The sequence below is a fragment of the Patella vulgata genome, chromosome 2 (assembly GCF_932274485.2).
Source record: "Patella vulgata chromosome 2, xgPatVulg1.2, whole genome shotgun sequence".
Taxonomy (NCBI): Eukaryota; Metazoa; Mollusca; class Gastropoda; family Patellidae; genus Patella; species Patella vulgata.
In genome coordinates, this window is record NC_065880.2 from 3,201,549 (window position 1) to 3,227,667 (window position 26,119).

Sequence of the window (26,119 nt, forward strand, 5' to 3'; positions counted from 1 at the left end):
CTGGAATGACGTGGGTAGTAGTTAATTAAGGAGACAGAGACGTCGTGAAATCAAATATAGTTACCTGTCTGGTGCCTAACTCAGCTGACGCGTATTGATGAGAAGAGTTATCTCCCGTTATAGTGTTTTGTTGTTTTCATGTCGAATATTATTAGCCAGGTCGTTTTAATATTTACAATATGATTTGATTAGTGGCCGACAACGTGTGTCAGAATGGCAGAGGAAAATAGAAACGCCAAACACTCTATACACTGGTTCAGGAAAGGATTAAGACTTCACGATAATCCGGCTCTTGTGGAAGCAATTCGTGAAGCGGAGACTTTTCGATGTGTTTATATTTTGGACCCGTGGTTTGCTGGTTGTTCTCAGGTTGGAGTGAATAAGTGGAGGTAAGTCTGACATATGACCGTCAATTTAAACATTTCAGCACCCGTCCGTAATAATCCGAGTGCTCTGAATATGTAGCTTTATACCGATGTGTCTAGTTTTTGGGCGAGGCAGCGAAGAAATGATTAGATATGGCGACTTAATAATGATTTGTGACGTCATGTCAGATTCATGTTGGCTGACATTGACATTAAATAATACGGCTGATCTTATATATTATAATAATCCCGAGTTGAACTTGACCCATTTTTCATTTTTTGCTGTCTTGTCAGCTCCTGATAAATTCATTATCATACTACTTATTATATATTATATATTATGTATAATTAATGTAAAGTCACAGTCGATATTATGGCGTGTCTGTGACATTTATTTATATACGAGAGAGAGAGAGAGAGAAATATGGGATTTAACGTCCGCTTGACACAAACTAGGTCATTTCGGGACTAACATATGTGACTATTTCATGCATGCTGACAGGAAAGGGGACAATGGCATTGGGAGGATCTTGAAGGATCCAGAGAGAACCCATGAGTTTGGTCAGGTGACCTTATTATAGGCCTATTTGTCACTTACATTCCAGCCATATGGGATCGAAAACAGTTAGCCGAAAAAAGGTAGCCGGCCCACTTCACTTGACCCAATTTTAAAATGTCAGACATTATGATGCAATTAAGTGCAGTGGTATCACACTTAATTTTCAGGGAGAGGGGTTTTACATAGGCTAAGCCTGTTCCCCAATCCCATTCAGACAACCTGAATAAAATATTGTTTAAAAAGAAAAAACCAAAAAACTAATTTTCAAACAATAGGTACTGTAGGCCTATGATAATTATTAAAGCAAATCTATATTTTATTTGTATAATTAAGTTGAAGTAATTAAGTTAATTAATTTTCTTCATTTTCTGTACAGCATGATACAACAAATATGTCTGACATTAAATTTCAACCATGTTATTACAGAAGCATATTTGGGTCAAATGATTAAATAATTTGAAAAATTCTCAATATGTGCTAAGTAGGATAGATGAAGTGCTAATTAATGATAGTCTATAATGTGCTGTTTCCATGACTAAGCATGCTCAAAGCGCAGATATTAGGTGAGAATATGTCGTAGTTAGGACATAGTAACTCCTAATTAGGACAGGGAGCCACGATGGCTAAGTGGGTAAGACGCTGGTTGCTCGCCTGGAGGTCGGGTATCCGATCCCCGCATTTGCCGGGAAAGTTCATCGGGGTTTTCCCTTGTCAGTGGTGCAGGACGGAGGGCCTGACAAGGACAGTTGTCAAGTCGTTCGGATGGGACAAAAATCCAAGGTGAGATGTATACCTTGCCATGCACGTAAAAGATCCCATGGCAGATGGAATTCGATATAAGAGTAGGCCAGGCAAAATTTCCCTCATAGCACACTGTATGGCGTATGCCCGTTTTCATTAGCCCAGTTGGAGCAGAACAGTAGGAGGTTAAACACCATTTTAATTTCAATTTCCTAATTAGGACTTACTATCTCCCAATAATTATACTATCTTAATGTTAGGACCAAATCGATAGTCACGCAAAGCATGGAAATACGTCCACAGAGGAGTGCTAATCAGGAGAGGAGCTACATGTATATTTGAGCAGCAATATCTGAAAAGAAAACGTTGATCTGACAATTTGATGTAGTTGCTGCACAGACTTAGAAAAAACGTTAAAAGAGTAGTGCCTATCGTATTCGGAAAGGGGGATAACCCCGGACTAGAATGTCACGGAATGCTGAATATCGATATGATTTATCCTCACATCAATGCTTCACACACATTTGAAAAATATCGGTTATAACCTGTATCTTCTCGAGGAGGTGTAACATTACAAGGGAAGGGTTGCGAATCGCTGAATACTGATACAGTTTGTCCTCTCAAAACCCTGCATCAAGCACAAAACATAATGAAATCCACTAAATATCACAGGCTAGCAAAGGCATCGGGAATTGATTATGATATGGATAAGTAGATATTTATTAAACTTACATTATGTGAGAGCTAAATCAGCCTATTGCAGGTCTTTCTTTAGACCTGAAAGTGAAATGTTATATAAACTATCAATTATACATTTAAAAATGTCTAATTGATAGTTTAACTAACATTTGAGGCCTGAAGAAAGACCTGCAGATTTAGTTGTTACATAATGTATGTTTAATAAATATTTGTACAATAAAGATAAGTATTAGGATTTTTCTTTTCAGATTTTTATTAGAGAGCCTGGAAGATCTGGATCAAAATCTTAGAAAACTTAATTCTTGTTTGTTTGTTGTTCTTGGACAACCAGCCGGAGTTTTCCCATCGTTATTTAAGGTATGTACATAAAATGAGAGAGAGAGAGAGAAATGGGGTTTAACGTCCACCCGACACAAACTAGGTCATTTCGGGCCTAACATATGGTTTAATTTTTATTTCAATAATTCACTTGCCCGTAGGGGTCTTTAGAAGTGGGAGGAAACTGGAGGACCCGGAGAAAACCCACGAGGTTGGACAGGCGACCCTACTCCTTGTCACGTACAACCGGGGATTCGAATCCACGCCATTTGACTCAATAATTGTCCTTATGATACAGCGTGCACATGCTAACCATTCGGCCATCCAACCCCCCTGTACATGAAATGAAATGAAATGAAATGGGGTTTAAATCCTACTGTTCTGCTCCTAAACTGGGCTAATGAAGACGGCATATGCCATACAGTGTGCTATGAGGGAAATTTTGCACGGGCAGCGGCACTATCACCTACTCTTATATCGAATTCCAACTGCCAAGGGATCTTTTACGTGCATTCCAATGTATACACGGGACCTCGATTTTTCGTCTCATCCGAAGGATCAGACAGCTGTCCTTGTCAGGCCCTCCGTCCTGCATCACTGACAAAGGGGGAACCACGCCAGAAAATCTGGATGAACTTTCTCGGCCAATGCAGGGATCGAACACCCGACCTCCAGACTAGCGAGCCAGCGCCTTACCCACTTAGCCACGTGATCCAATCCCCCCCCGTACATAAAATGTTTCTTAAAAGACACTATTCTGGCCGATTTGTTAGTGCGTGCACATTGTATGGTAAGGTCTGTCATTGAGGCAACTGGCATTGTTTGGTAATCGCCGGTTGTACGGGAAAAGGAGTAGGGTCGCCTGTCCAACCTCGTGGGTTTTCTCCGGGTTCTCGGGTTTCCTCACACTGCTAAAGACCCCTATGTGTCAAATTATTGAAATAAAATCAAACCGTATGTTAGTCCAAAAATGGCCTAATTTGTGTTGAGTGGACGGTAAACCCATTTCTCTTTCTCTCTCTCTCTTAAAAGATGCTATTCCAACTGTTGCTACAGGGAGCCATGGTGGCTCAGTGAGTCAGAGTAAGGCCTCGACTCCCTAGATGGCAGATCTTGGAGAGAGAGAGAGAGAGAAAGATTATCCACTAGAGAGAGAGAGAGAGAGAGAGAGAGAGAGATTAACGTCCACTAGAGAGAGAGAGAGAGAGAGATTAACTCCACTAGTCCACTCTACACAAACTAGGTCATTTCGGGAATCACATTTGGTTTAATTTTATTTAAATAATTAGCTTGCGCATAGAGGTCTTTAGCAGTGGGAGGAAACCGGAGGACCCGGAGAAAACCCACGAGGTTGGAGGCAGATCTTGGGTTCAATCCCTGTGATTTGCCGAGGAAGTTCCTCGGGATGTTCCAGCTGGGTCAGTGATGCAGGACTAAGGGGCCAGCAAGGAATAGCATCTAGTTATTCTGAGGGGACTAAGAAACGAGGCCCTGTAAACACTTTGGCGTGCACCTAAGGGAACCCCTAACGATGATTTCTGCATAGAGTTGGCAGAAACCCTATGACAAAGAGTTGGATTTAATCTAAATATTAAGGCTATCTGCAGTTTTTGTCATGGTCACAAGATGTAAACAGGGCTAGCCCTAATACTAACCCTACAACGTATTAGACGACAAGGTGTGGGTTGTTGTGTTGTCAAGTTGTGTAACGCTTTTACATGACATGATCATGGGCGTGGATTTAGGCGGGGACGGGGGGACAGGTCCCCCCCTTAGAATCGAAAGGGTTGGGACGAATAGGTCTCTGTCCCCCCCCCCCCATGATTTTGATCGCCAGGACAGATTTTCAGGTTTATATCGACATGAATGACCAGTTCTGAAGGCTGTCCAACCACTGAATTGGGTCTCGTCACAGTAATTCATCTTCACGATATCTTCCTCCTTAATTGTAGGTAGTCAATTTTACCATATCGTCATCATATTACCCCTAGTTACAGCTTTCATCGAAATAACACTGGTAAACTGTTCGTAATTATTATTTTGGTTTGGTAATGAAAGGTTCCAGGGTTCGTCCGCCCCCCCCAAAAGTTATGACAAATCCACGCCCTTGGACATGATCATATGCATAACATTGTAGGGCTTCTGCTGGTACTTCCAGTTTCCTACCATTTTAAGGGGGGTTTGGTGGCCAAATGGTTTAATGCTTGCACGTTAAATCATAATGTCTGTCATTGGATCAAGTGGTGTGTTTTCGATGCCCCAGTTGAACGTAACAATGAGTAGGGTACTAGGGTTGCCAGTCCAACCTCGTGTTTTTTTTTCGTGTAAGCGAATTATTGAAATACAATTAAACCTTATTTTAGCCCCGAAATGACCCAGTTAGTGCAGAGTGTACGTTACACACCATTTCTCTTTCACTGTCTGCCATTTGAAATATTACGTAAAGTGTTTCGGGGAAAGGAAAACCCCTTTTTCCACCCATTATTTTAATTTTGAAAATTTCTTTTTAAACAGAACTGGAATATTACAACTTTAACATTTGAAGAAGATCCGGAGCCATTTGGTAAAGAGAGAGATGCTGTCATCACGGCCATGGCCAGAGAAGCCAAGGTCGAGGTCATCAAGAAAACTTCACATACTTTATACGATCTAGAGGAGTAAGTGACCTTTAACCTTTGACCTTTGGCTTTTTCAAGAGTCACTCTATAATGTTCAACTGATGCAATCTAATTAAAATTTCATCTTTTTTTCATTTCCATTGAAAATTTTTGTTTTTAGCCTACACTACATGAACTCAATTTTCTGTTAAATTGATGTTTAGCACTGCCGTGGTTTTAATTTCCTGGTTGTACGTGACAAGGAGTAGTGTCACCTGTCCAACCTCGTGCATTTCGTCCCATTGCCAAAGACCCCTACGCCCAAGCGAATTATTGAAATAAAATTGAACCATATGTTAGTCCCAAAATAACCTAGTTTGTGTCGATTGGACATTAAACCCCCATCTCTCTCTCTCTCTCTCTCTCTCTCTCTCTCTCACTCTCTCTCTCGCTCTATCTCTCTCTCTCTCACTCTCTCTCTCTCTCTCTCTCTCTCTCTCTCTCACACACTCTCTCTCTCTCTCACTCTCTCTCCCTCTCTCTCTCTCTCTCTTGCTCTCTCTCTCGCTCTCTCACTCTCTCTCTCACTCTCTCTCTCTTGCTCTCTCTCTCTCTCTCTCTCTCAGGGATCTTTTACGTGCATTCCAATTTGTACTCAGGACTTAACGTTGTCGTCCCTTGCCAACAACACCGCTGACAAGGGAGAACCACACTGGAATATCCTGATGAACTTTCTCAGCCTACGCAGGGATCGAACACAGGACCTCCCGGTTAGGGAGCCAACGACTTACCCATCGAGGCACCGTGGGTCCCTAAAAATCCCTAAAGATGTTATTAGATTTTATGGCAGGGTAAGTGAACAAAACAAATATTGTTATAGAGAAATGAAACAACATGTATTGTTTAATTTCAATTAGAATGCAACTGATGATTTTTTTATGGATCCAGATTATCTGATCCCCGTTTCACAAAACATTCTCAAAACTCAAGTTAAGAATTTACTCAAAACTCAAGTTAAGAATTTACTCAAAACTCAAGTTAAGAATTTACTCAAAACTCAAGTTAAGAATTTACTCAAAGGACAAGTTAAGGATTTCTCAAAATTGTTTGCCTTTTTTTTAAACTAAAATATAGCCCTTTATAAAACTCGTGTTGTTTTAATGTAACAATACATCAATAAGAAACTATGTGCAATGTTTTATGTTTCTGGATCAAAGATATTTCTCATAAACAGTGATTGAAAGTTGATTTATTCTTAACTTGATTCTGAGAATGCTTTGTGAAACCGAGGACGGAACCTATACCATAAAACATTTAATGTAGGAATATTTGTATTTAAAAAAAAAAAAAAAAAAAAAAATCATCTAACTAGAATGTTAAATTTAGTCTAATTGACAAAAGTTTTTATTTCACCCAAATCAAAATGGTTGTCCTCCTTTTTAAAATGTGCAAGAATCCTGGATTATCAGATATTTTATTTTTATCATTTACTTTTTTGCAGTATCCTGAATAGAAATGAAGGCAAACCACCCATGACTTTTAAAAGATTTCAGTCAATTTTAAGGGAACTTGACCCTCCAAATAAACCATTGGACACAATCACGGAAAAACTCGTATCTAAATCAAAAACGCCGATATCAAATGACCATGATGAAAAATACGGCGTGCCTAATCTAGAATTACTAGGTAAGACTGAGACTCGAGACAGGTAAAAAAAAACTATAAGAGACATATTAGCAGGGGTTTGGGGACGGGAGCAACTCCCTTTGGATGAACTTAGCTTGGACGCTACCATACAAAAGGCATTGTGTCTTTAACCAAAGGAAACGGAATCGAATAGGCCTCCTAATCGATGTCGCGTCTCCTACCAATGCTAGACTAAGCCTTTTATTTGGCTCCTCTGGCAAGTTTCACGGGAAACACATCCCTCCGATGTCTCCCAAGGTGGAAGCGGATGTTAAGCGCTAAGCAACGAACGAAAATGTTCGGGGTTTAAAATCCTCTTCCATCCAGGGTATTATCGCAGATATATATCTTTCGTTGTTAAGGTTTAATGTTAACTTATGTATATATATCGACAAAGGGATTATTACATGTTTTAGGATTCTTTTGGTTTGTTAATTTGACCAGGTTAAGATTATTACATGTTTGATTGGGTGGTAGCCTATACAATTTGATTGGGTGACAACCTATACAATTGGATTGGGTGATAATTTGTACAATTTGATTGGATGACTGTACAATGTGATTGGATGATTGTACAATTTGATTGGATCATGTACAATTTGATTGGATCATGTACAATTTGATTGGATCATTGTACAATTTGATTGGATGATAGTCTGTGCATTCAGATTGGATGATAATCTGTACAATTTGATTGGATGATAGCATATGCAGTTGCATCGGGTGGTAGCATATGCAATTTCATTTGGCGGTAGCATATGCAATTTCATTGGATGATAGTCTGAGCATTTGGATTGGATGATAGTCTGTACAATTTCATTGGGTGGTAGCATATGTAATTTGATTGGATGATAAGCTGTACAATTTGATTGGATAATAAGCTGTACAATTTGATTGGATAATAAGCTGTACAATTTGATTGGATAATAAGCTGTACAATTTGATTGGATGATAAGCTGTACAATTTGATTGGATAATAAGCTGTACAATTTGATTGGATGATAATGTACACAATACAATGTGTTACTGAGCATGCTATTGATTGGATGATATGTTGTGGGTTGGGTGTTCTCCATCTTTAATGGAAGACTTGATCTTGCTTTATCGCTGTACATCTTATTGATCAACGCTTTCACTTAATGCTGTTCATATTTTGTCACTAATTGACTAATAACATGGGTCCGTCTGTCCGTCACACTTTTTTAGACGCAATAACTCTCCTTCTAATTGAGCTAGAATGTTCAAACTTGGTGTAGATGTTTATTAGGTGAATGCCTTGACTAAGTTTGATGGTGAGGATTTTCAGCGTAGGCTAAGGAGCGATAACCAATTAACATGACAACTCTGCTTTTAATTGAGGTAGAATGTTTCAAGTTGATGTAGATGTTTATTAGGTGAATGTTTTGACGTGAGTTTTATGATCAACATTTCCCACTAAAGCTAAACAGAGCTAAGCAATTTCATTGATTGATGCTTTGGGACAAGATAACTTTGATTCTAACTGATGGAGAGGGATGAAACTAAGTTCATACCAGGTACTTCAACACCTTCACTGAGTTCGACCCTGAACATTTTATGCTTAGAATAAGTATAGATAATCAGTTTGATCGCTTGATACTTTCGAAAAAGATAAATGTGCAATTAATTAATGTGTCATCTTTTTATTTGGGAATTTCGGCGATCCACATCAGCCTCACTGTTGGCTTGTTTAAATTGGTCTAGGACCCAGCTCTAAACCTCTCAGATTCCTTGATAAAAAATATTGTGAATACAAAGTCTCGTGCTTTCCTGGGTAAAGGCCTATATGATGGTGTTTTAGTGGTGTTCCTCAGATTGGGTAAATGCCTATATGATGGTGTTTTAGTGGTGTACCCCAGGTTGGGTAAAGGCCTATATGATGGTGTTTTAGTGGTGTACCCCAGATTGGGTAAAGGCCTATATGATGATGTTTTAGGGGTGTATCCCAGATTGGGTAAAGGCCTATATGATGGTGTTTTAGAGGTGTTCCTCAGATTGGGTAAAGGCCTATATGATGATGTTTTAGAGGTGTTCCTCAGATTGGGTAAAGGCCTATATGGTGATGTTTTAGAGGTGTTTGTCAGATTGGGTAAAGGCCTATATGATGATGTTTTTAGGGGTGTACCCCGGATTGGGTAAAGGCCTATATGATGATGTTTTTAGGGGTGTACCCCGGAATGGCTAATGGCCTATATGATGGTGATTTTAGGGTCTTATGATGATTGGGTAACAATCGTCATTGTGTTATTTTAGTTTTGGTTTCCTTAAGTGTTATTTTTACATTCTCATATTAATATGATAAATAGATGTACATTTCGTCCAAGTCTATCAGTCACCTTCTTTCATCCAGACTTCATTTTAAACATGAAGCTGTTTGAATAGCAACAATTTCAGATAATTACTTCTAGATTTGATGCCCTTACAGTTGGTGCAGATACAGAGGGGGGGGGGGGGTATCCCTTACCCCATTCTATTGGCAAATTTTTATTATGCACCCACGTTTTCATAACTACGTATATTGTCTTCACCCCTGTCCGTTCTGAAGTCGGCTGTTTACATTATGATTGTGGACTATCAAAAGGTCACAATTTTTATCAGTTTTTGACAAAACTTGAAATATAAGTTTATATCCCAAAGATTTCGGTTCCTTTCGATATTGCCATGTATCAGACTGTAACTTCCTGGATTATGGTCCCTTATTTTATCGGATTTTAAAAAAACATTCATATGTTACTGGACAAAATGGCCGCTCTCCTTTACGCAAATAATGTAAAAGTATATATTACCAAGTTATGGAACCTCTTGAGATCACAATTTTAATCTGATTTTGATGAAACCTAGAATGTATGTTTATATCCCAAAGATCTCGGTTCTGTTTGATATTGACGTATGTCATGTACCGTAACATCCAGGATTATGGCCCCTTATTGTACGAAAATTTAATCTTCTTCTCTATCTATCTCTTGCAAAATGTGGTAGGATCATGCATGGCGACCACTTACATTAACTGTCTTAACTACAATAGAAATACCTTTCAGGATAAACAAGGTTTGCAATTTTATCATTTTAACGATTTATTTGTCAACTCTGTATAAACTTAGCGGGTGTGGATGGCCGAATGGTTAGCATTGTATCATAAGATCTGTCATTGAGTCGAATTGGCGTGATTTTGACAAGAAGTAGGGTTGCCTGTCCAATTTCATGGGTTTTCTCTGGGTCCTCCCACTGCTAAAGACCCCTACGCAGAAGCGAATTATTGAAATAAAATTGAACCATATGTTAGTCCTGAAATGGCCTTGTTTGTGTCAAGTATATGTTAAACCCCATTTCTCTCTCTCTCTCTGTATAAACTTGCAATATTGCTATTCTTCATTAATGAAATGGGGTTTAAGGTCCCACTGTTCTGCACCGACTGGGCTAATGAAGACGGGAATACATCATATAGCAACGCTACAGCCTACTCTTATCTTGAATTCCAACTGTCAAGGGATCTTTTATGTGCACGCCAATGTGTACACGGGACCTCGGTTTTTCATCCCATCCAAACGACTAGACAGCTGTCCTTGTCAGACCCTTCGTCTTGCACCTCTGAAAGTGGAAAACGTCGGAAAATCACAATGAACATTCTTGGACAACACCAGGATTGAACACGTGACCTCCTGGTTAGCGACCCAGCATCTTACCCACTTAGCTACCGTGGCTCTGTCTTTCAGACATAAGGGAGTTTGGTCGATGAGATCTTTAAAGTTACAATTTCATATTTTCTAAGAAAGTCAAAACATAATTATTTCTATGTCTTTTGCTCAATAGGTTATCAACTCACTATTATACGATCATAGGTGTCATTCTCACACTTAAAACTGGAAATGATAACACAATTACCTCCCAATTACCTCCCTTGTTTTCTATTCTCCACCATGGTTACCTTCAAACGTTTGAATTTGAAGATGAAAATGATATTTTGCCAATTTCTCAACTGGCAGTAGTGAATTATAGGATTAATAGGATTATTCTTTAACAAGGTAGGACTGTTTATAGATACCATCTATTTTAAGGCTTTATTTTGATAAATTTTAAAAATATAACTTAAAAATATGAAATTGTAACTTTAACATGTGTGCTTTAGATCTGTCTCTGAGACAAATGGCGTGTGTTCAATCCCAAGCAATTACTTCAGGTCCTCTAGTTCCCCCCCCCCACCCACTGCTAAAGAACCCTTCATGCATGAGAAGTATTGAAATATAATTGTCGCAGAATGAGCAAGTTTGTTATACTGACAATATTGATATCAAATAAATATGGTAGAATGTTGACACTACCAAGATCGCAAAGCGCAAACCTGCTGTGGGTTTATAGCATGTTGCCTGGCAACCTATTTTTTAATGTTGTATTGATAATGTAGCTTGGAGAATTATGATATTATACCGGAGAGAAGAATAGTGAAACAATATCTAAAACCTCTCCAAGTCTTACATAATCTTACAGTTGTTATAAAAATGGAGATTTATTTTTTATTATTTAAGGGTTTAATTGTGAAAATTTGAGTAAAACAAGTTTTAAGGGAGGAGAAACGGAAGCATTAAAACGACTTCATCGACATTTGGAGAGGAAGGTATGTAGTTTATTAACACTGTAACTCAAGTACCATTTAATCTTGTGTATTTAGCACTAATTTCTTTCACATTCGTGATTTGTAAAAATCATTTAAAATCACCCTAAATCATCTTATTTATACTTGTGTCTAGTTTAAAACCGACTGATTAATTTTGATAATGAGTGTCCAATTTCCAAGTATTTAATTTCCTGACCAATGTTTAAAATTGAATCATTATACATCATTAATCAATTGGGTTGTTGATCAAGAAATTAAACGCTTGTAAATTGGACACTATTATCAAAATTGAATGGTCAGCTTTAAACTGGACACAAGTACAAATTAAATGATTTTGGGTGGTTTTAAATGATTTTTACGAATCTTTAAACAAAGATTTGATATTGAATGAATGTGAAGGAAATTAGAACAATCTGTATAAATAGAATTAAACTAAATCATCCATCACACTTCGTTGCTGCGCTCCACCCCATCATATGTAATCTCAAATTAACCACCATGACCCTGTGAATGTTTTAGGCCCAGAAGAATTAGGCCTTGACCCCAGGTGAAGTACACTTCGTCGCCACACTCTACCCCTACATTAGTGGTGTTCTGAATGGTGTGAGGAATTAGCCAATGAAACGGTCTGTTGCAGCGAGTTCTTGGCAGGTGATGCACGGAACTGGCGGTATCCTACTAGAAAGATCAACGCTGATTGGTTAATCAAATGTCTGATGTCATTGGGTCAAAAGCTGCTTGTATGACCTCTGATGCGACTTCCCGCTACAACTGGTCAGATGTTCATGTAGTGTAGGCCATTGAAAGTATAAAAACGAAACGAAATGGAGATCTGTATCTTAATCAGATTGCTGCAGCCATAAAATATTTTTTTTTAAACTTTCATTAATAAGGTTCCCATGTAACCTATTTCTTACCATATTTGAATGTATTTTCAGGCGTGGGTAGCAAGTTTTGAGAGACCAAAGATGTGTCCGCAATCGTTGATGCCAAGTCAAACAACAATTAGTCCATATTTACGATTTGGTTGTTTATCAGCACGATTGTTTTACTGGCAGCTTCAAGAACTTTTCAAAAGGGTAAATTGATTTTTTTTTTTTCAGGCTCCATCCTTATGTTCCAGTCCGCGGAGTCCAGAGCATATCTCATAAAGCTTTAAAGATATCTATATTGTATACCTATACTTTTCATAACCTGCGATGATGGGGTGAGGTTTATTCGGAACAATGGACTTCTTGATTGAGAACATGAGAAACGATTTGTTCACACATCAACCTGTTGGCTTCTTTCAATTGGCTGTTGTACGTGACAAGGAGAAGGGTTGCCTGTTCAACGTCGCGGGTTTTCTCCGGGTCCTCTGGTTTCCTTCCACTGCTAAAGGACCCTACATGCAAGCGAATTATTGAAATAAAATTAAACCATGTTAGTCCTGAAATGACCTAGTTTGTGTCGAGTGGACGTTAAACCCCACTTCTCTCTCTCTCTCTCTGTTTCATTTGGTCTCAGATTCCTTGCTTGGATGATTACATTCCATTACCCCAGCCCTGCCTTTCCAACTGAAATGTCTACCTGTGATACCGGGGTCGCAAAGTTCAAGGTTCCCTGAATGTTAAATTTGCTGCGACTTTTCCACTTCAGCCTCCACTTTTCCACTAAGTTTTTGCTCTTCTTAGGTTTTCCGTGACTTTTTCAGCTAACAGAAAATTTTCAACGGCTGTAAATGTATATATTCCTTTATGTATTTGTGTCACGACCTCTGATTGGACAACATTATTGTTCACATGTCTGTGGTAAAGGGAGGTAATGTACCTAAAAATTCGAGAATTTCACAGTTTGTGTTTACGTCTTCTTTGTTTTCCTGTTGAAAAGAACTCTCTCGTGTGTATATATGAGATTAATTTAAATCATATTATTGGCGTGCACATAATCTTGACAGTTGGAATTTAAAATGAAAGTAAATCTTAGCAAAATGAAAGTAGTTCTCAGCACTACTGTCTGGGCCTTGGGCAAAATGAAAGTAGGAATTAGCACTGCTGTCTAGGCATAATTTCCCTCATAGTAAACTGTATGGTGTTTGCCTGTCTTCATTAGATCAGTTGGTGCAGAACAGTAGGACGTTAAATCGTATTTAATTAACTCAGTTGGTGGCAAATATTAGAACGTTAAACCCCATTTCCTTCAAAAAATGTATGATCACCAGAAATCTTAAACAGTCATTTGAATTGATTCCAACAATATTCACATAATGGTAGGTGTTGAAATTTTTTTTTAAAATCCAATTTCGTCTGGGAGACTGTCTAATGTTAATATTTTGTTTTATTTTCTTAGAGCAACTAATGTTGAAAATGTTGTTGTGTTTATTTGCTTGTCATTTAGTCTAGTAGCTTGGTTTTTGATTCCCTGCTTGTACGTGACAAGGAGTAAGGTCACCTGTTCAACCTCGTGGGATATCTCCAGGTCCTCTGGTTCCCCTTCCACCTTTAAAGACTCCTACGCTTAAAGGGATTGTTGAAATAAAATTGAACCATTTGTTAGTCCTGAAATGACCTAGTTCGTGTCCAGTGGAGGTTAATCTCTCTCTCTCTCTCTCTCTCTCTCTCTTTCTCTCCCTGTGTCAAAGAAGATGGATTGATATTGTTGTCCAAAAAATGTACAATCAACATCGGTGACTTGAAGATACGAGCGTAATTTATCTGTTTTTGTTTTGTAGGTAAAACGAGGAGTAGAACCTCCTATAGCCATGCACGGTCAGTTATTGTGGCGAGAATTCTTCTACACAGCAGCGACAAATAATCCTAAGTTTGACCAGATGAATGGTAATCCAATGTGTATACAAATACCGTGGGATAAAAATCCAAAAGCTGTAGCTAAATGGGCTGAGGTAATTTGTAAAATAAATCACATCAGAATGCTCATTTTCTCTTTCAGTACCACGGCAGATTACCAAAATTTAATGAGAGAAAAGTAATGGAGGGCTTTTTGAAATCCTATCATGTGCATGACGCCTTACTGAAAATAGGTCGGGGGAGAAATTTTTCTGGAATGAATCACAAGAAAATGATAATTAACCCTTAAGCACCGCAGGTGATTTCAAAAATTAAATTTCATCAGGTGGTGTGGGTTGGCTGAGCGTCTTACCCACTTAGCCACGTGGCTCCCTTGCAAGGAGGGGGGTTGGATGGCCGAATGGTTAGCATGTGCCTGCTGTATCATAAGGCCTGTCATTGAGTCAACTGGCGTTGTTTCGAATCCACGGTTGTACGTGACAAGGAGTAGGGTCGTCTGTCCAGCCTCGTGGGTTTTCTCCGGGTCCTCTATTTTCCTCCCACTGCTAAAGACCCCTACGCGCAAGCGAATTATTGAAATAAAATTAAAAACCATGTTAGTCCCGAAATGACCAAGTTTGTGTCGAGTGGACGTTAAACCCCATTTCTTTCTCACTCTCTCTCCCTTGCAAGGAACGGTATCTAATCATTCGGATTTCAGTTTGAATTTGAGAGAAAGACTAGGCAGAAACAATGCCGTAGTGCCGCTTTCCGCTCAAAATTTTCTTCATAGCACACTGCATGGTGTATGCTTGTCTTTGAGCCAAGTGTCACAGTTTTGATTCCTTGCTCGACTTGATAAGGACTAAAATGAAATGAAATGAAATGGAGTTTAACGTCCTACTGTTCTGCTCCTAACCTGGGCTAATGAAGACGGGCATACGCCATACAGTGTGCTATGAGGGAAATTTTGCCCGGGCAGCGGCACTACGGCCTACTCTTAATCATTTTCCAACTGACAAGGGATCTTTTACGTGCACGCCAATGTGTACACAGGACCTCGTTTTTTCGTCCTATCCGAACGACTAGACAGCTGTCCTTGTCAGGCCCTCCATCCTGCATCACTGACAAGGGGGAGCCATGCCGGAAAATCGGAATAAACTTTCTTGGCCAATGCAGGGATCGAACACCCGACCTCCAGGCCAGCGAGCTAGCATCTTACCCACTTAGCTACCGTAACCCCCTTGACAAGGACTAGGGTCGCGCCTTCGGTTTCCTCCCACTGCTAAGGACCCCTACACACAAGCAAATTAATGAAATAAAAGTGAATCATATGTTAGTCCCAAAATAACCTAGCTGGTGTCGAGCTGAAATAATTTCTAATTATATGTTTTTATAAATGTATTTAGGGTTTAACTGGTTTTCCCTGGATTGACGCCATTATGGTTCAATTGAAGAAAGAGGGCTGGATCCATCATCTAGCAAGGCATGCAGTTGCTTGTTTTCTAACACGGGGAGATCTGTGGCTCTCCTGGGAAGAAGGAATGAAGGTAGGGATCAATAGGATGTCAATATAAGACGTGTTTATGTATAAGATAAGGGTCAACGTGACCCCCTTCGATGTTATGTAATATAATAGAGAGCTACTGTTATATCATATGGTAAAACATATATTATGGTGATATAAACTAACCGTATACACCGTATGCATGTTACTAACACAGAAGAACTATTAAACTGATAATAATAATAATAAAGATAATGATAATAATAAAAATAAAGATAATAATAATAATAATGATGATTATAATAATAATAACTATTAAACTGAGGTAATAATAATAATAAAGAATAATAATAATAATAATAATAATAATGATGATAAAGATAATAATAATAATAATAATAATAATAATAAAGATAATAATAAAGATAATAATAATAATAATAATAATAAAGATAATAATAATGATGATTATAATAATAATAACTATTAAACTGAGGTAATAATAATAATAAAGAATAATAATAATAATAATAATAATGATGATAAAGATAATAATAATAATAATAATAATAATAAAGATAATAATAATAAAGATAATAATAATAATAATAATAATAATAAAGATAATAATAATAATAATCAAGATAATAATAATAAAGATAATAATAATAATAATGATAATAATAATAAAGATAATAATAATAATAATGATAATAATAATAAAGATAATAATAATAATAATAATAAAGATAACAATAAAGATAATAATAATAATGACTAGAACTGCGAAGCAGTAATGACGGGTTTCACCGGTGCCACGTTACCCGTGAACTTATGTCACTTCCGGTACCAATGAAACCGTTAAACAGGTTTCCACATAAGCATTCCACACATGAAATAAAATGGACACAGAAACAACCAAATCCAGCAATCAATTCATTTGCTACATGTCAGTGATCCTGTCAAAATTACATTACTTCCGGTGATAATGAAAATGTTAAATTGGTTTATGAAATCAGAACGTACTAAACTAAGGCATACATGTACATGATGACTGACGGGTATCAACACCATCAGATAATAACTTTAAGATACCAGACCATAGCCTACAAATGGTTCTGAAGGTTTTTATAAATCTTTCCAACAAATATGGTAAATATCAGCCATTTAAATTGGAGGAAAGAAAAACAAACACAATTTGCAAGAGATGGATAGAGAAGAAAGTTAAACAAGAAAGTTTTTTCATACAATAATATAATTCAGGAAGTAACAATCTGATATGAGCTAATTACCACAGGAACCAACATCTTTTGGTAATCAATTCATTTTATACATTTAGTGATCCTGACGAAATTACATTATATGCAGTGATAATGATAAAGATAAATTAGTTTTTTAAAATCAGAAATGGCAAAGACCCAAAACCTTGAAAAGTGACTTGTAGAAAATCGTCTATTTCTCTACAACCGTACAAGTAAGAAACCATTTTGCGGTATCTGTATGATCATATGTGTTCAATATATTTGTTGAGCGGAATCAAAAATCATAATTGTAAAAACATTACAAATCAGACTCATTTGACCAAAATATCTGTTTTGAAGGCTACAAATACAGTTTTTGCCAAATTGACGTTACTTCCGGTGATAATGAAAATCTGAAATTACTTGTATGAAATCATAATTGGTAAAAGGTATCAAACAGTGAAAATTTTATGAAAATCGAATAATAATTGACAGTTGTATGGTCCAAAAACCTTGAAAAGTGACCTGTTCAAAATCGTCTATTTCTTCGCAACTGACCAAGTTAGAAAGGAATTTGTGATATCTATATAATCGTATGGGTTCATTCTATTAGTTGATTGGAATCAAATATCAAAATTTTAAACGAATAACAAATACAACTCATTTGAATAAATTATTTGTTTCGAAGGCTATAAATACGTTTTTTGCCCAAATTACGTAATTTCCGGTGATATTGGTAATGTTGAATTGGTTTGACCTAGTTAAAATTGACATTACGCACCAAATGGTGTAACTTTTATGAAAATCCAGTAATGATTGACTCTTTTACAGGCAAACTAGCGTAAAAAGTAACTCATGCAAAATTGCCCATTTCTCGGCAACTGCTCATATTACAAACTATTTTTCACATACATTCTCTTCGTATGGGTTATTTCTACAAGTTTATGAACGTATCAAAGAAATGTTTTAATATATGAAGGCGCTGGATGGATTGTAAATAGCTTATTTTTACCCCTTTTTTTACCTTTTAATCGAAATGGCCCGAAAACGAAATCGAAATTAAAAAAACTGAGTCCGAGATTTTGTGCACCTTAACAGTGCGCATCTTTTGGATAATATCAGATTTGTAAAAAATAATATTTGCTTTCAAAAAGTGGTACCGAACTGTCAATATTGTAGTTTTTGCTAAATTTACGCGTCTTCCGGTTCCGACAGGAAACTTTACCGGTAACAAAAAAAATGACATTTTGAACCACGGAACATATGAACTAGGTTTTATACAAATCGAACAATAAATAATTAATGTAGGACTGAAAAACTGAATTAGCCAATGGCGGCCAAGGAAAATTACGGAAACAAAAAATGTTGACATTTTTGTTCAAATCAGATGACTCTTTAACCTTGGTTAAAATGTCATATAAAAATATTAATAAATAAAAAAGTTTTTTGTAAAAATTTAAATTTTCAAAATTTGGCGCCTAATATCTTCCAAGATTTGTCGAAAATCAAAAATCAAAAGTAACATAGCTATGTCCCCTGTTTCTGGCTATGTCAAAATGCATCATATGCTAAAATCCAATGATTATTGTTAATATTACGGCAATATTTCAAAAAACGACATTTTCGGTGATTTCGGACATTTCGCAATGTCGCAGAATGCCGGGAATAGCTTTAATCTCTAAGTCACACCCACTTTCCCAGTAAAACTGAAGACATTGTATCGATCCGACAAGAAGTTGCTGAGATATAAGCAAATTGGAAAAAAAAAAAATAATAATAATAAGAAGAATAATAATAAGAATAATTTTAACAAAAACAATAGTGTTTCACACAAGCTACGCAGTGTGAAACCCTAATAAAGATAATAATAATGACAATAATAATTCCCAATTTATATAGCACAAGAGCACTATATGGTATTTTCTATTGCACTTTTCAAGTTTTATAAAATTCATTCACTACTGACAAGAATATGTCTAGTATTTAAAAGAAAGATGACAAATATAGTCTAATATTAATATCAATGGTGATAACTGTTTACAAACAAATGATTCTAGATAAGTACCCCCCCCCACACACACACACCCACACACACACACACACACACTATAATGTCATAAAATTTCTCTCTTAATGGGCCATACATGTATCTATTTTATTTTTTTTTAAATTAATCCTAATTCGTCGTTTAAAATAATGTATGGATTATGGGATTTATTTCGGGAAGGGGCACAACTGACGGCAAAATTTACTTAATAATCAACCACATACGCATGGGCAATGGAACTTTTCTTCATCAAATATTGACAACAGATCCAGACCCTCTGTATGTTGAAGACAAGGAGGTTTTGGGTGTGATCGAAACAACCTTATTTCTACCTGGGCTTAACTGGGTGTGATCAAAACTACCTATTTCTACCTGGGCGTAAAGAGGATCAGTTAAGATGCATGTCATAATTTGAACACGATTAATATTCGATACTTATCATCATGTTTTACTGCACGTTTTAGAAAATTATACGCATGCAATATACAAAAATTTCCAGGATGTTTTAGAAAGAGGATCAGTTAAGATGCATGTCATAATTTGAACACGATTGATATTCGATACTTATCATCATGTTTTACTGAACGTTTTAGAAAATTATACGCATGCAATATACAAAAATTTCCAGGATGTTTTAGAAAATTATACGCATCCAATATACAAAACGTTTCCAGGATTTTTTAGAAAATTATATGCATTTCCAGGAATGTGTTCAAATGATAAAGTTTATGATTAAATCTTTCAGATGTTCTTGTTAGAACTGAGCACATAAAAATGTCATATTTAGATATGTTATTGTTGGAAGACAATAATTTATTTTAACTAAATTTACATTCATCTAAAGATCAATGTGAAGGACGAATGCCACCAATAGTCTGAAGATTGGGAGCATCATCCAAGAGTTTATTCAGACGAGGAATGATGTCATTAATTTGGGCGTCTCTTTTAGTTTCAATAACTACATTTGGTCTGAGTTCTACGCTCAAAGATTTTGAGCTAATATTTTGCAAAACAGAATTTCCTATTACAGGTGTTTTTGCTGTACTTGTCATCAACGGCAAGTTCCTTTCACAAAATTCTTTTGTTTTTTTGTTTTGTTTTTTTCTGTCTTGGGCTAGATGTGCATGGACGAACAGGAACATAGCCACAACTTAATCTAGTGTTGCAGCTCTATCAGTAATCCTAGCCCCTGGCTGTAGTAGCAAGTTAATTTGTAACTGCATCTGGTGCCACAGCTTTATTTGTAGTCACAACTTTATCTATTGTAGCAGCTCTAGCAACAGCTCTGTCGGTAGATGCATCTCTACCTGTAACTGCATCTCTAGCTGGTGTTGCAGCTCTAGCAACAGCTCTGTCAGTAGTTGCAACTCTACCTGTAACAGCAGCTCTGTCAGTAGTTGCATCTCTACCTGTAACAGCAGCTCTGTCAGTAGATGCATCTCTACCTGTAACAGCATCTCTAGCTGGTGTGGCAGCTCTAGCAACAGCGCTGTCAGTAGTTGCAACTCTACCTGTAACAGCATCTTTAGCTGGTGTGGCAGCTCTAGCAACAGCTCTGTCAGTAGTTGCAACTCTACCTGTAACAGCAGCTCTGTCAGTAGTTGCATCTCTACCTGTAACAGCAGCTCTATATGGTCTTGCAGTCACAGATTTATATGTAGCCGTTGTGCTCTTATTACTAACAACTCTAGTTGCAGCTCTGTCTTTATTTGTAAAGCTATCTGTTGTCAAAATTTATCTGTAATTGCTGCTCTATAATTACTCGCAGCTCGATCTGTACGTATTCGTAGTTCTTATACGCCCACATTTTCATGTGGACGTATATTGTCGTCGCCCCTGTCCGTCCGGACGTCCGAATGTCCGTCCGCCCGTCCATCCACAATTTTTTTGTGGACACTCTACAGGTCACAATTCTTATCCGATTTTGATGAAACTTGAAATATAGGTTTATCTCCAAAGGATCTTTCGATATTGGCATGTATCGGATCGAAACTTCGTGGATTATGGCCCCTGTTTGTACGAAAAATCACGTTTTTAGCTTGTGGACACTATAGAGGTCTCAAATAGCGTAAAAATATGGTATATCAAGGTTGTGAACCCTATAGAGGTCACAATTTTTATCCGATTTTGTTGAAACTTGAAATGTAAGTTTATAACCCAAAGATCTCGGTTCCTTTCAATATTCGCTCATATCGCACCATAACTTCCTGAATTATGGCCCCTGATTGTACGAAAAATCGCATTTTTAGCTTGTGGACCCTATAGAGGTCATAATTTTTATCCGATTAAAAAAAACATATTATTATATCACCGTTACACCTTAAGGATGGCTGAGTTTGAATTTCGTGTAAATCGGCCCAAAATTGACAGACAAAATGGCCGCTGTTCGTTCTCAAATAGCGTAAAAATATAGTATATCAAGGTTGTGGACCCTAGGTCACAATTTTTATCCGATTTTGTTGAAACTTGAAATGTAAGTTTATAACACAAAGATCTCGGTTCCTTTCGATATTTGCGCATATCAAATTGTAATTTCCTGAATTATGGCCCTTGATTGTAGGAAAAATCACTTTCTTTTTAGCTTGTTCTCTATCCATCTCTCGAAAATGTGGGCATATCCTGCCTGGCAGCCGCTGGTTTCTGTAGTTATCGTCATATCCATAGTGTCAAAGCAGCTCTGGTTGAAATCATACTTAATGTCTGATGTTTAAATTTTCAATTTCATTTTAGAGGTGTCCAAACTTTTTCTCAACTGATTCTTTTATATTAAATTTCACATTCTTATTGTGTTGTTATTAATTTGTTGAAGAGATTAGCTTAGTTATTTTATTCATTTGAAATCTTTTCTCTCGTAGCGCACTGCATGGTGTATGGCTGTCTTGCATATAGGACTTTAAATCCCATTTCATTTAAAAAGCACATCAAATGACCAAACAAATTTTTCTCTACTGGTAGTCCGTGTTTAATATATGCACTTTTAATGACAAGTACACACCAATCTGATTAAAATTAAATCACCCATCTTCACTCCCAAGTTGCAAATATAGACCTCTGTGAAAACAACTTTGCCAATTATCGAAAACACTCTTAATCCACTTAGACGCAAGTGACGTCACAGTGACCGCATGCATATTTGGAATGTTTATTTTTTAATTACCTATATTTTAATTACCTGTTTTTTAATTACCTATATACAGCTATTTTTAATTACCTATTAACTTCTGACTGATTTCTTGGTTTCTTTGGTAATTTAAGATCCAATTTAGAATTTATTTTATTACAACATAACAAAGACAGTTGCTGTGTCCTTTTGATTAGAATAAATTGGAGTAAGCCAACGACAAACCAGTACAATATTTGTCTTTTTATAAAAACAAGATGTGTGTAAAATTGTTATCAATGGTGCTACAAATATCTATGAAGCCAACAGAAATATTTTCGGCTTTTACGAAAGCGAAATGGTTTCAAGTATTGTTGATTCGTGGTGGTAATTCTGGATGTGATCGTCAACACTGTTTCATTCCTTAGCGACTGCGTTGAATCGTTCCCATCTCCGGTCACAGCACGCAGGTATAAATGGATTCTTATACTTCGAATCCAGAGTTTGAGGCTGTCACAATGTTTTAGTTTTCCATGAGCCATCAATTTTGTTTTCAAACCTGGAAGAAACTGTAATAATTCTAATGTTATGATTAACATTTATTTAAACATACATTATGCAAGAGCTAAATCTGATTATTGCAAGTCTTAATTTAGGCTTCAGATGTTATAGAAATTATAAATTAGATCTTTATTTACACGACAAGCCCAAAATCAACTCTGTAGACCCACGGATGGCTCGGCTAGAGCTCGGATTTAAATAGGATTTCACTTATTGATTAAATCAAACATGGCACACCCTGATGAGAATATGTCAGTTAGATCGAGGCTAAATGATAGAGTGTACTTAGCGAGGCCGCTGTAGAGCGTTTCCGCATGCCATTGAAAACTTTACTTGATAATCGAGATATGTAGGTGGAGTTAACGCCTGTCAATCAAACGATTGGCCATGGTTAAGGCACATTTCACTACCATTTCTAGTCAAATATTACAATGATGATAACTATGTTCAGAATAAAGTAATTTGACTTAAATTTTAATATATTCTTATTTCATCATCTACTTTTGAACTGTTATAGCAAGAATGGCCAATTCTCTATAAAAATCTCCCATAATGTATCTTTAAGAAACAACTTGTTCCAGCGACCTTCCAAGATATGGTTTAAAGTAGCTAAGTCTCTAACTCAATATCATCCAAAACCTTCGACAATGAAAACACGAATAATTTGTCAATTTTAATCAACATTGGTGTTGTGATCTTACGGGGAGAAGATTGGCTTCTGATATCCAATATTTGAGACAAAATGAACATTTTACCATTGGTACACGAATCGTGTACCATAATGCCTTTTAGCGCAATTTGTAACAAGCAACTCAGAAGAACGAGGTTAGACATATTCCACAAGTCATGTCAAACGGTAACCCCATATTTTTATCTGAATAACATGCGCAATAAATACTATCGGTATAGACTGGAATAACCAGACGCTAGATTGATTGAGACTTCTGGCGTATTTCACCGAACATAACTGCTTTGGAAACGATTGAATGTAAATCAGTTTATTTAAATTCCTATTACATTATTATGTACGTTGCAACCCATTTGTGTCAATTTGTAGGTCCCAAATATTAGCGTTTTAGCTCCTTTAACATTATACTTTAAATTTTTTTATGATGATCCAAACTCTTACCAAGTTACAATTAAAACAACTTTACCTTTAGCTTCGTGCCAGACATCAAAGAAGGGCTTAACATTCAACAGGTTTTTACGGATTCATTTTCCGATTTGAGTAGCCGGCTGTATATCATGTTCCTGGAGTCATCGTACCCCGCGAATGAGATCGAAACCATCCTTCCCCATGTGGATGCTCGATTTGACATCGTTACTCATAAAAAAATGAAATAGGAAAAAATATCTCACTATGTTAGAATTAACATTACAACTAAATTTGTTCTAATTAATTTTGTTGGTAACCAACTAAATTGAATAACAGATTGTTTGAGAACGGGCATCTGACCATATTTGTTTGAGAACAGGCATCTGACCATATTTGTGTATTAATATGGCAAGTGTACACGTGTCGTTAATATCTCTCGTTAATCAATACCGACTAAAAGTTGCTCAGTCATGGGATCATAAATTAATTAACACCTTGATGTTAGGACTAATAGCTCGTGGGATTAAAAACGCTGACTAGGTAAATAACTTTGTGCGCTGGTCAGATCAAAGATGTAGGTTTACACAAATTCTTGTAATATTCTTTATTTAACTTTTACAACATAAAAAATACGAATTAAGGCTTACCTGGAATAACTGTATATCAAAAACAAGAGATTTCTCCTCATCCAGGAGCCAAACTTAGCGTTGTGGTCAGGAGCCAAACTTAGTCTTATGGTCAGGAGCCAAACTTAGTCTTATGGTCAGGAGCCAAACTTAGTCTTATGGTCAGGAGCCAAACTTAGCGTTGTGGTCAGGTGTATCTGTCCTACCGTCTGCTCCCACCGTTATACCTGTCTCATTTAATCTGACACCGGCAATGTAATCGACTTACATTAAAAGCTGGGGGTAATTATAGTTTGTTGGTGATTCATGTTGGTTGCCATGGTTATAATGGGTATGTTCATGATCAAGAATGTCTTTACTTTTGACAGAAGAGAACCAATGACACTTTATGTGGCATTTTAAAATTCACTCTAAAATATTCCAGTCAAAAGTATGTAATCCATATCAATTGAAGACGAGGAAGGTCAGCTGTTAGAAATGTTTTAGGTTATAGTGATTTGTAGGTTACCTGTAGATAATTATAATCAGGTATAATTAAGTCAGTAAGCATGTTAATTAAACCATCACTAAACACTAGTCAACTGGTGGTCAGCGAGAGAAATGGGGTTTAACGTCCACACGATACAAACTAGGTCATTTTCGGGACTAACATATGGTGTAATTTTATTTCAATAATTTGCTTGCGCGTAGGGGTCTTTAGCAGTGGGAGGAAACAGGAGGACATGGATAAAACCAACAAGACATACAACCGGGGATTCGAAACCACGCCAGTTGACTCAAGGACAGACCTTATGATACAGCGCGCACGCTCTAACCATTCGGCCATCCACTCCCCCATCTAGTGGTGTTTATAGATAGTAATAAGATAATATATATATTCTAGGTGACGTCACCAGCCAATCAACCGGATTAAGGCTATAATAGAAAATTTGAAAAGTGTTTTCAGTTTTATATACTTAAGTGGTAATATGTTGAATAATTTTAATGAGATTGGTATGAACTTGCCGTGAAGTGCATGTATTAAACGCTCGCTACAAGTACAGAAAATTTTGTTTGGTCACTTGATGTGCTCTGAATTTCAATAACAAATGTGATTTTTTTTTGTTCAGGTATTCGATGAGTTGTTATTGGATGCTGATTGGTCAATCAACGCTGGTCTTTGGATGTGGTTATCCAGTAGTAGTTTTTTCGCCCAGTTTTTTCAGTGCTATTGTCCAGTGTCGTTTGGCAAACGTGTTGATCCTTCAGGCGATTTCATACGGTAAGTCGATCATAAAATACATTATCTTGAAAGCATCTTTTTTATTTTAATTTGTGAGTGAGGTTAAACCCCATTTGTCTGTCTCTACTATCATTTGCAGTCAACACCTGTTTAAACGTAACAATGTAGATGTCCAACAGTCAACACCTGTTTAAACGTAACAATGTAGATGTCCAAATGTGACGAAAAAACCAAGAGAGAGAGATATATTTAACGGCCACTCATTTCAGGACTAACATATGGTTCAATTTTACTTCAATAATTCACTTGCGCACAGAAGTCTTTAGCAGTGGGAGGAAACAGGAGGACCCGAAAGCGAC

The 26,119-nt window shown here is 36.9% G+C and overlaps 1 protein-coding gene across 1 annotated transcript in view; it reads left to right on the forward strand.

Moving 5' to 3' along the window:
* The first annotated feature begins 6,057 nt into the window (after positions 1-6,057).
* The window catches only part of LOC126811642 (cryptochrome-1), a 32,547-nt gene continuing 12,485 nt past the window's right edge, over positions 6,058-26,119 (forward strand). The window contains exons 1-6 of the mRNA XM_050537438.2: positions 6,058-6,965; positions 11,507-11,595; positions 12,534-12,674; positions 14,306-14,476; positions 15,770-15,910; positions 25,648-25,799. Of these exons, the coding sequence (XP_050393395.2) occupies positions 6,812-6,965; positions 11,507-11,595; positions 12,534-12,674; positions 14,306-14,476; positions 15,770-15,910; positions 25,648-25,799 (848 nt within the window). The 5' untranslated portion in view covers positions 6,058-6,811. The remainder of the gene's footprint in view (positions 6,966-11,506; positions 11,596-12,533; positions 12,675-14,305; positions 14,477-15,769; positions 15,911-25,647; positions 25,800-26,119) is intronic.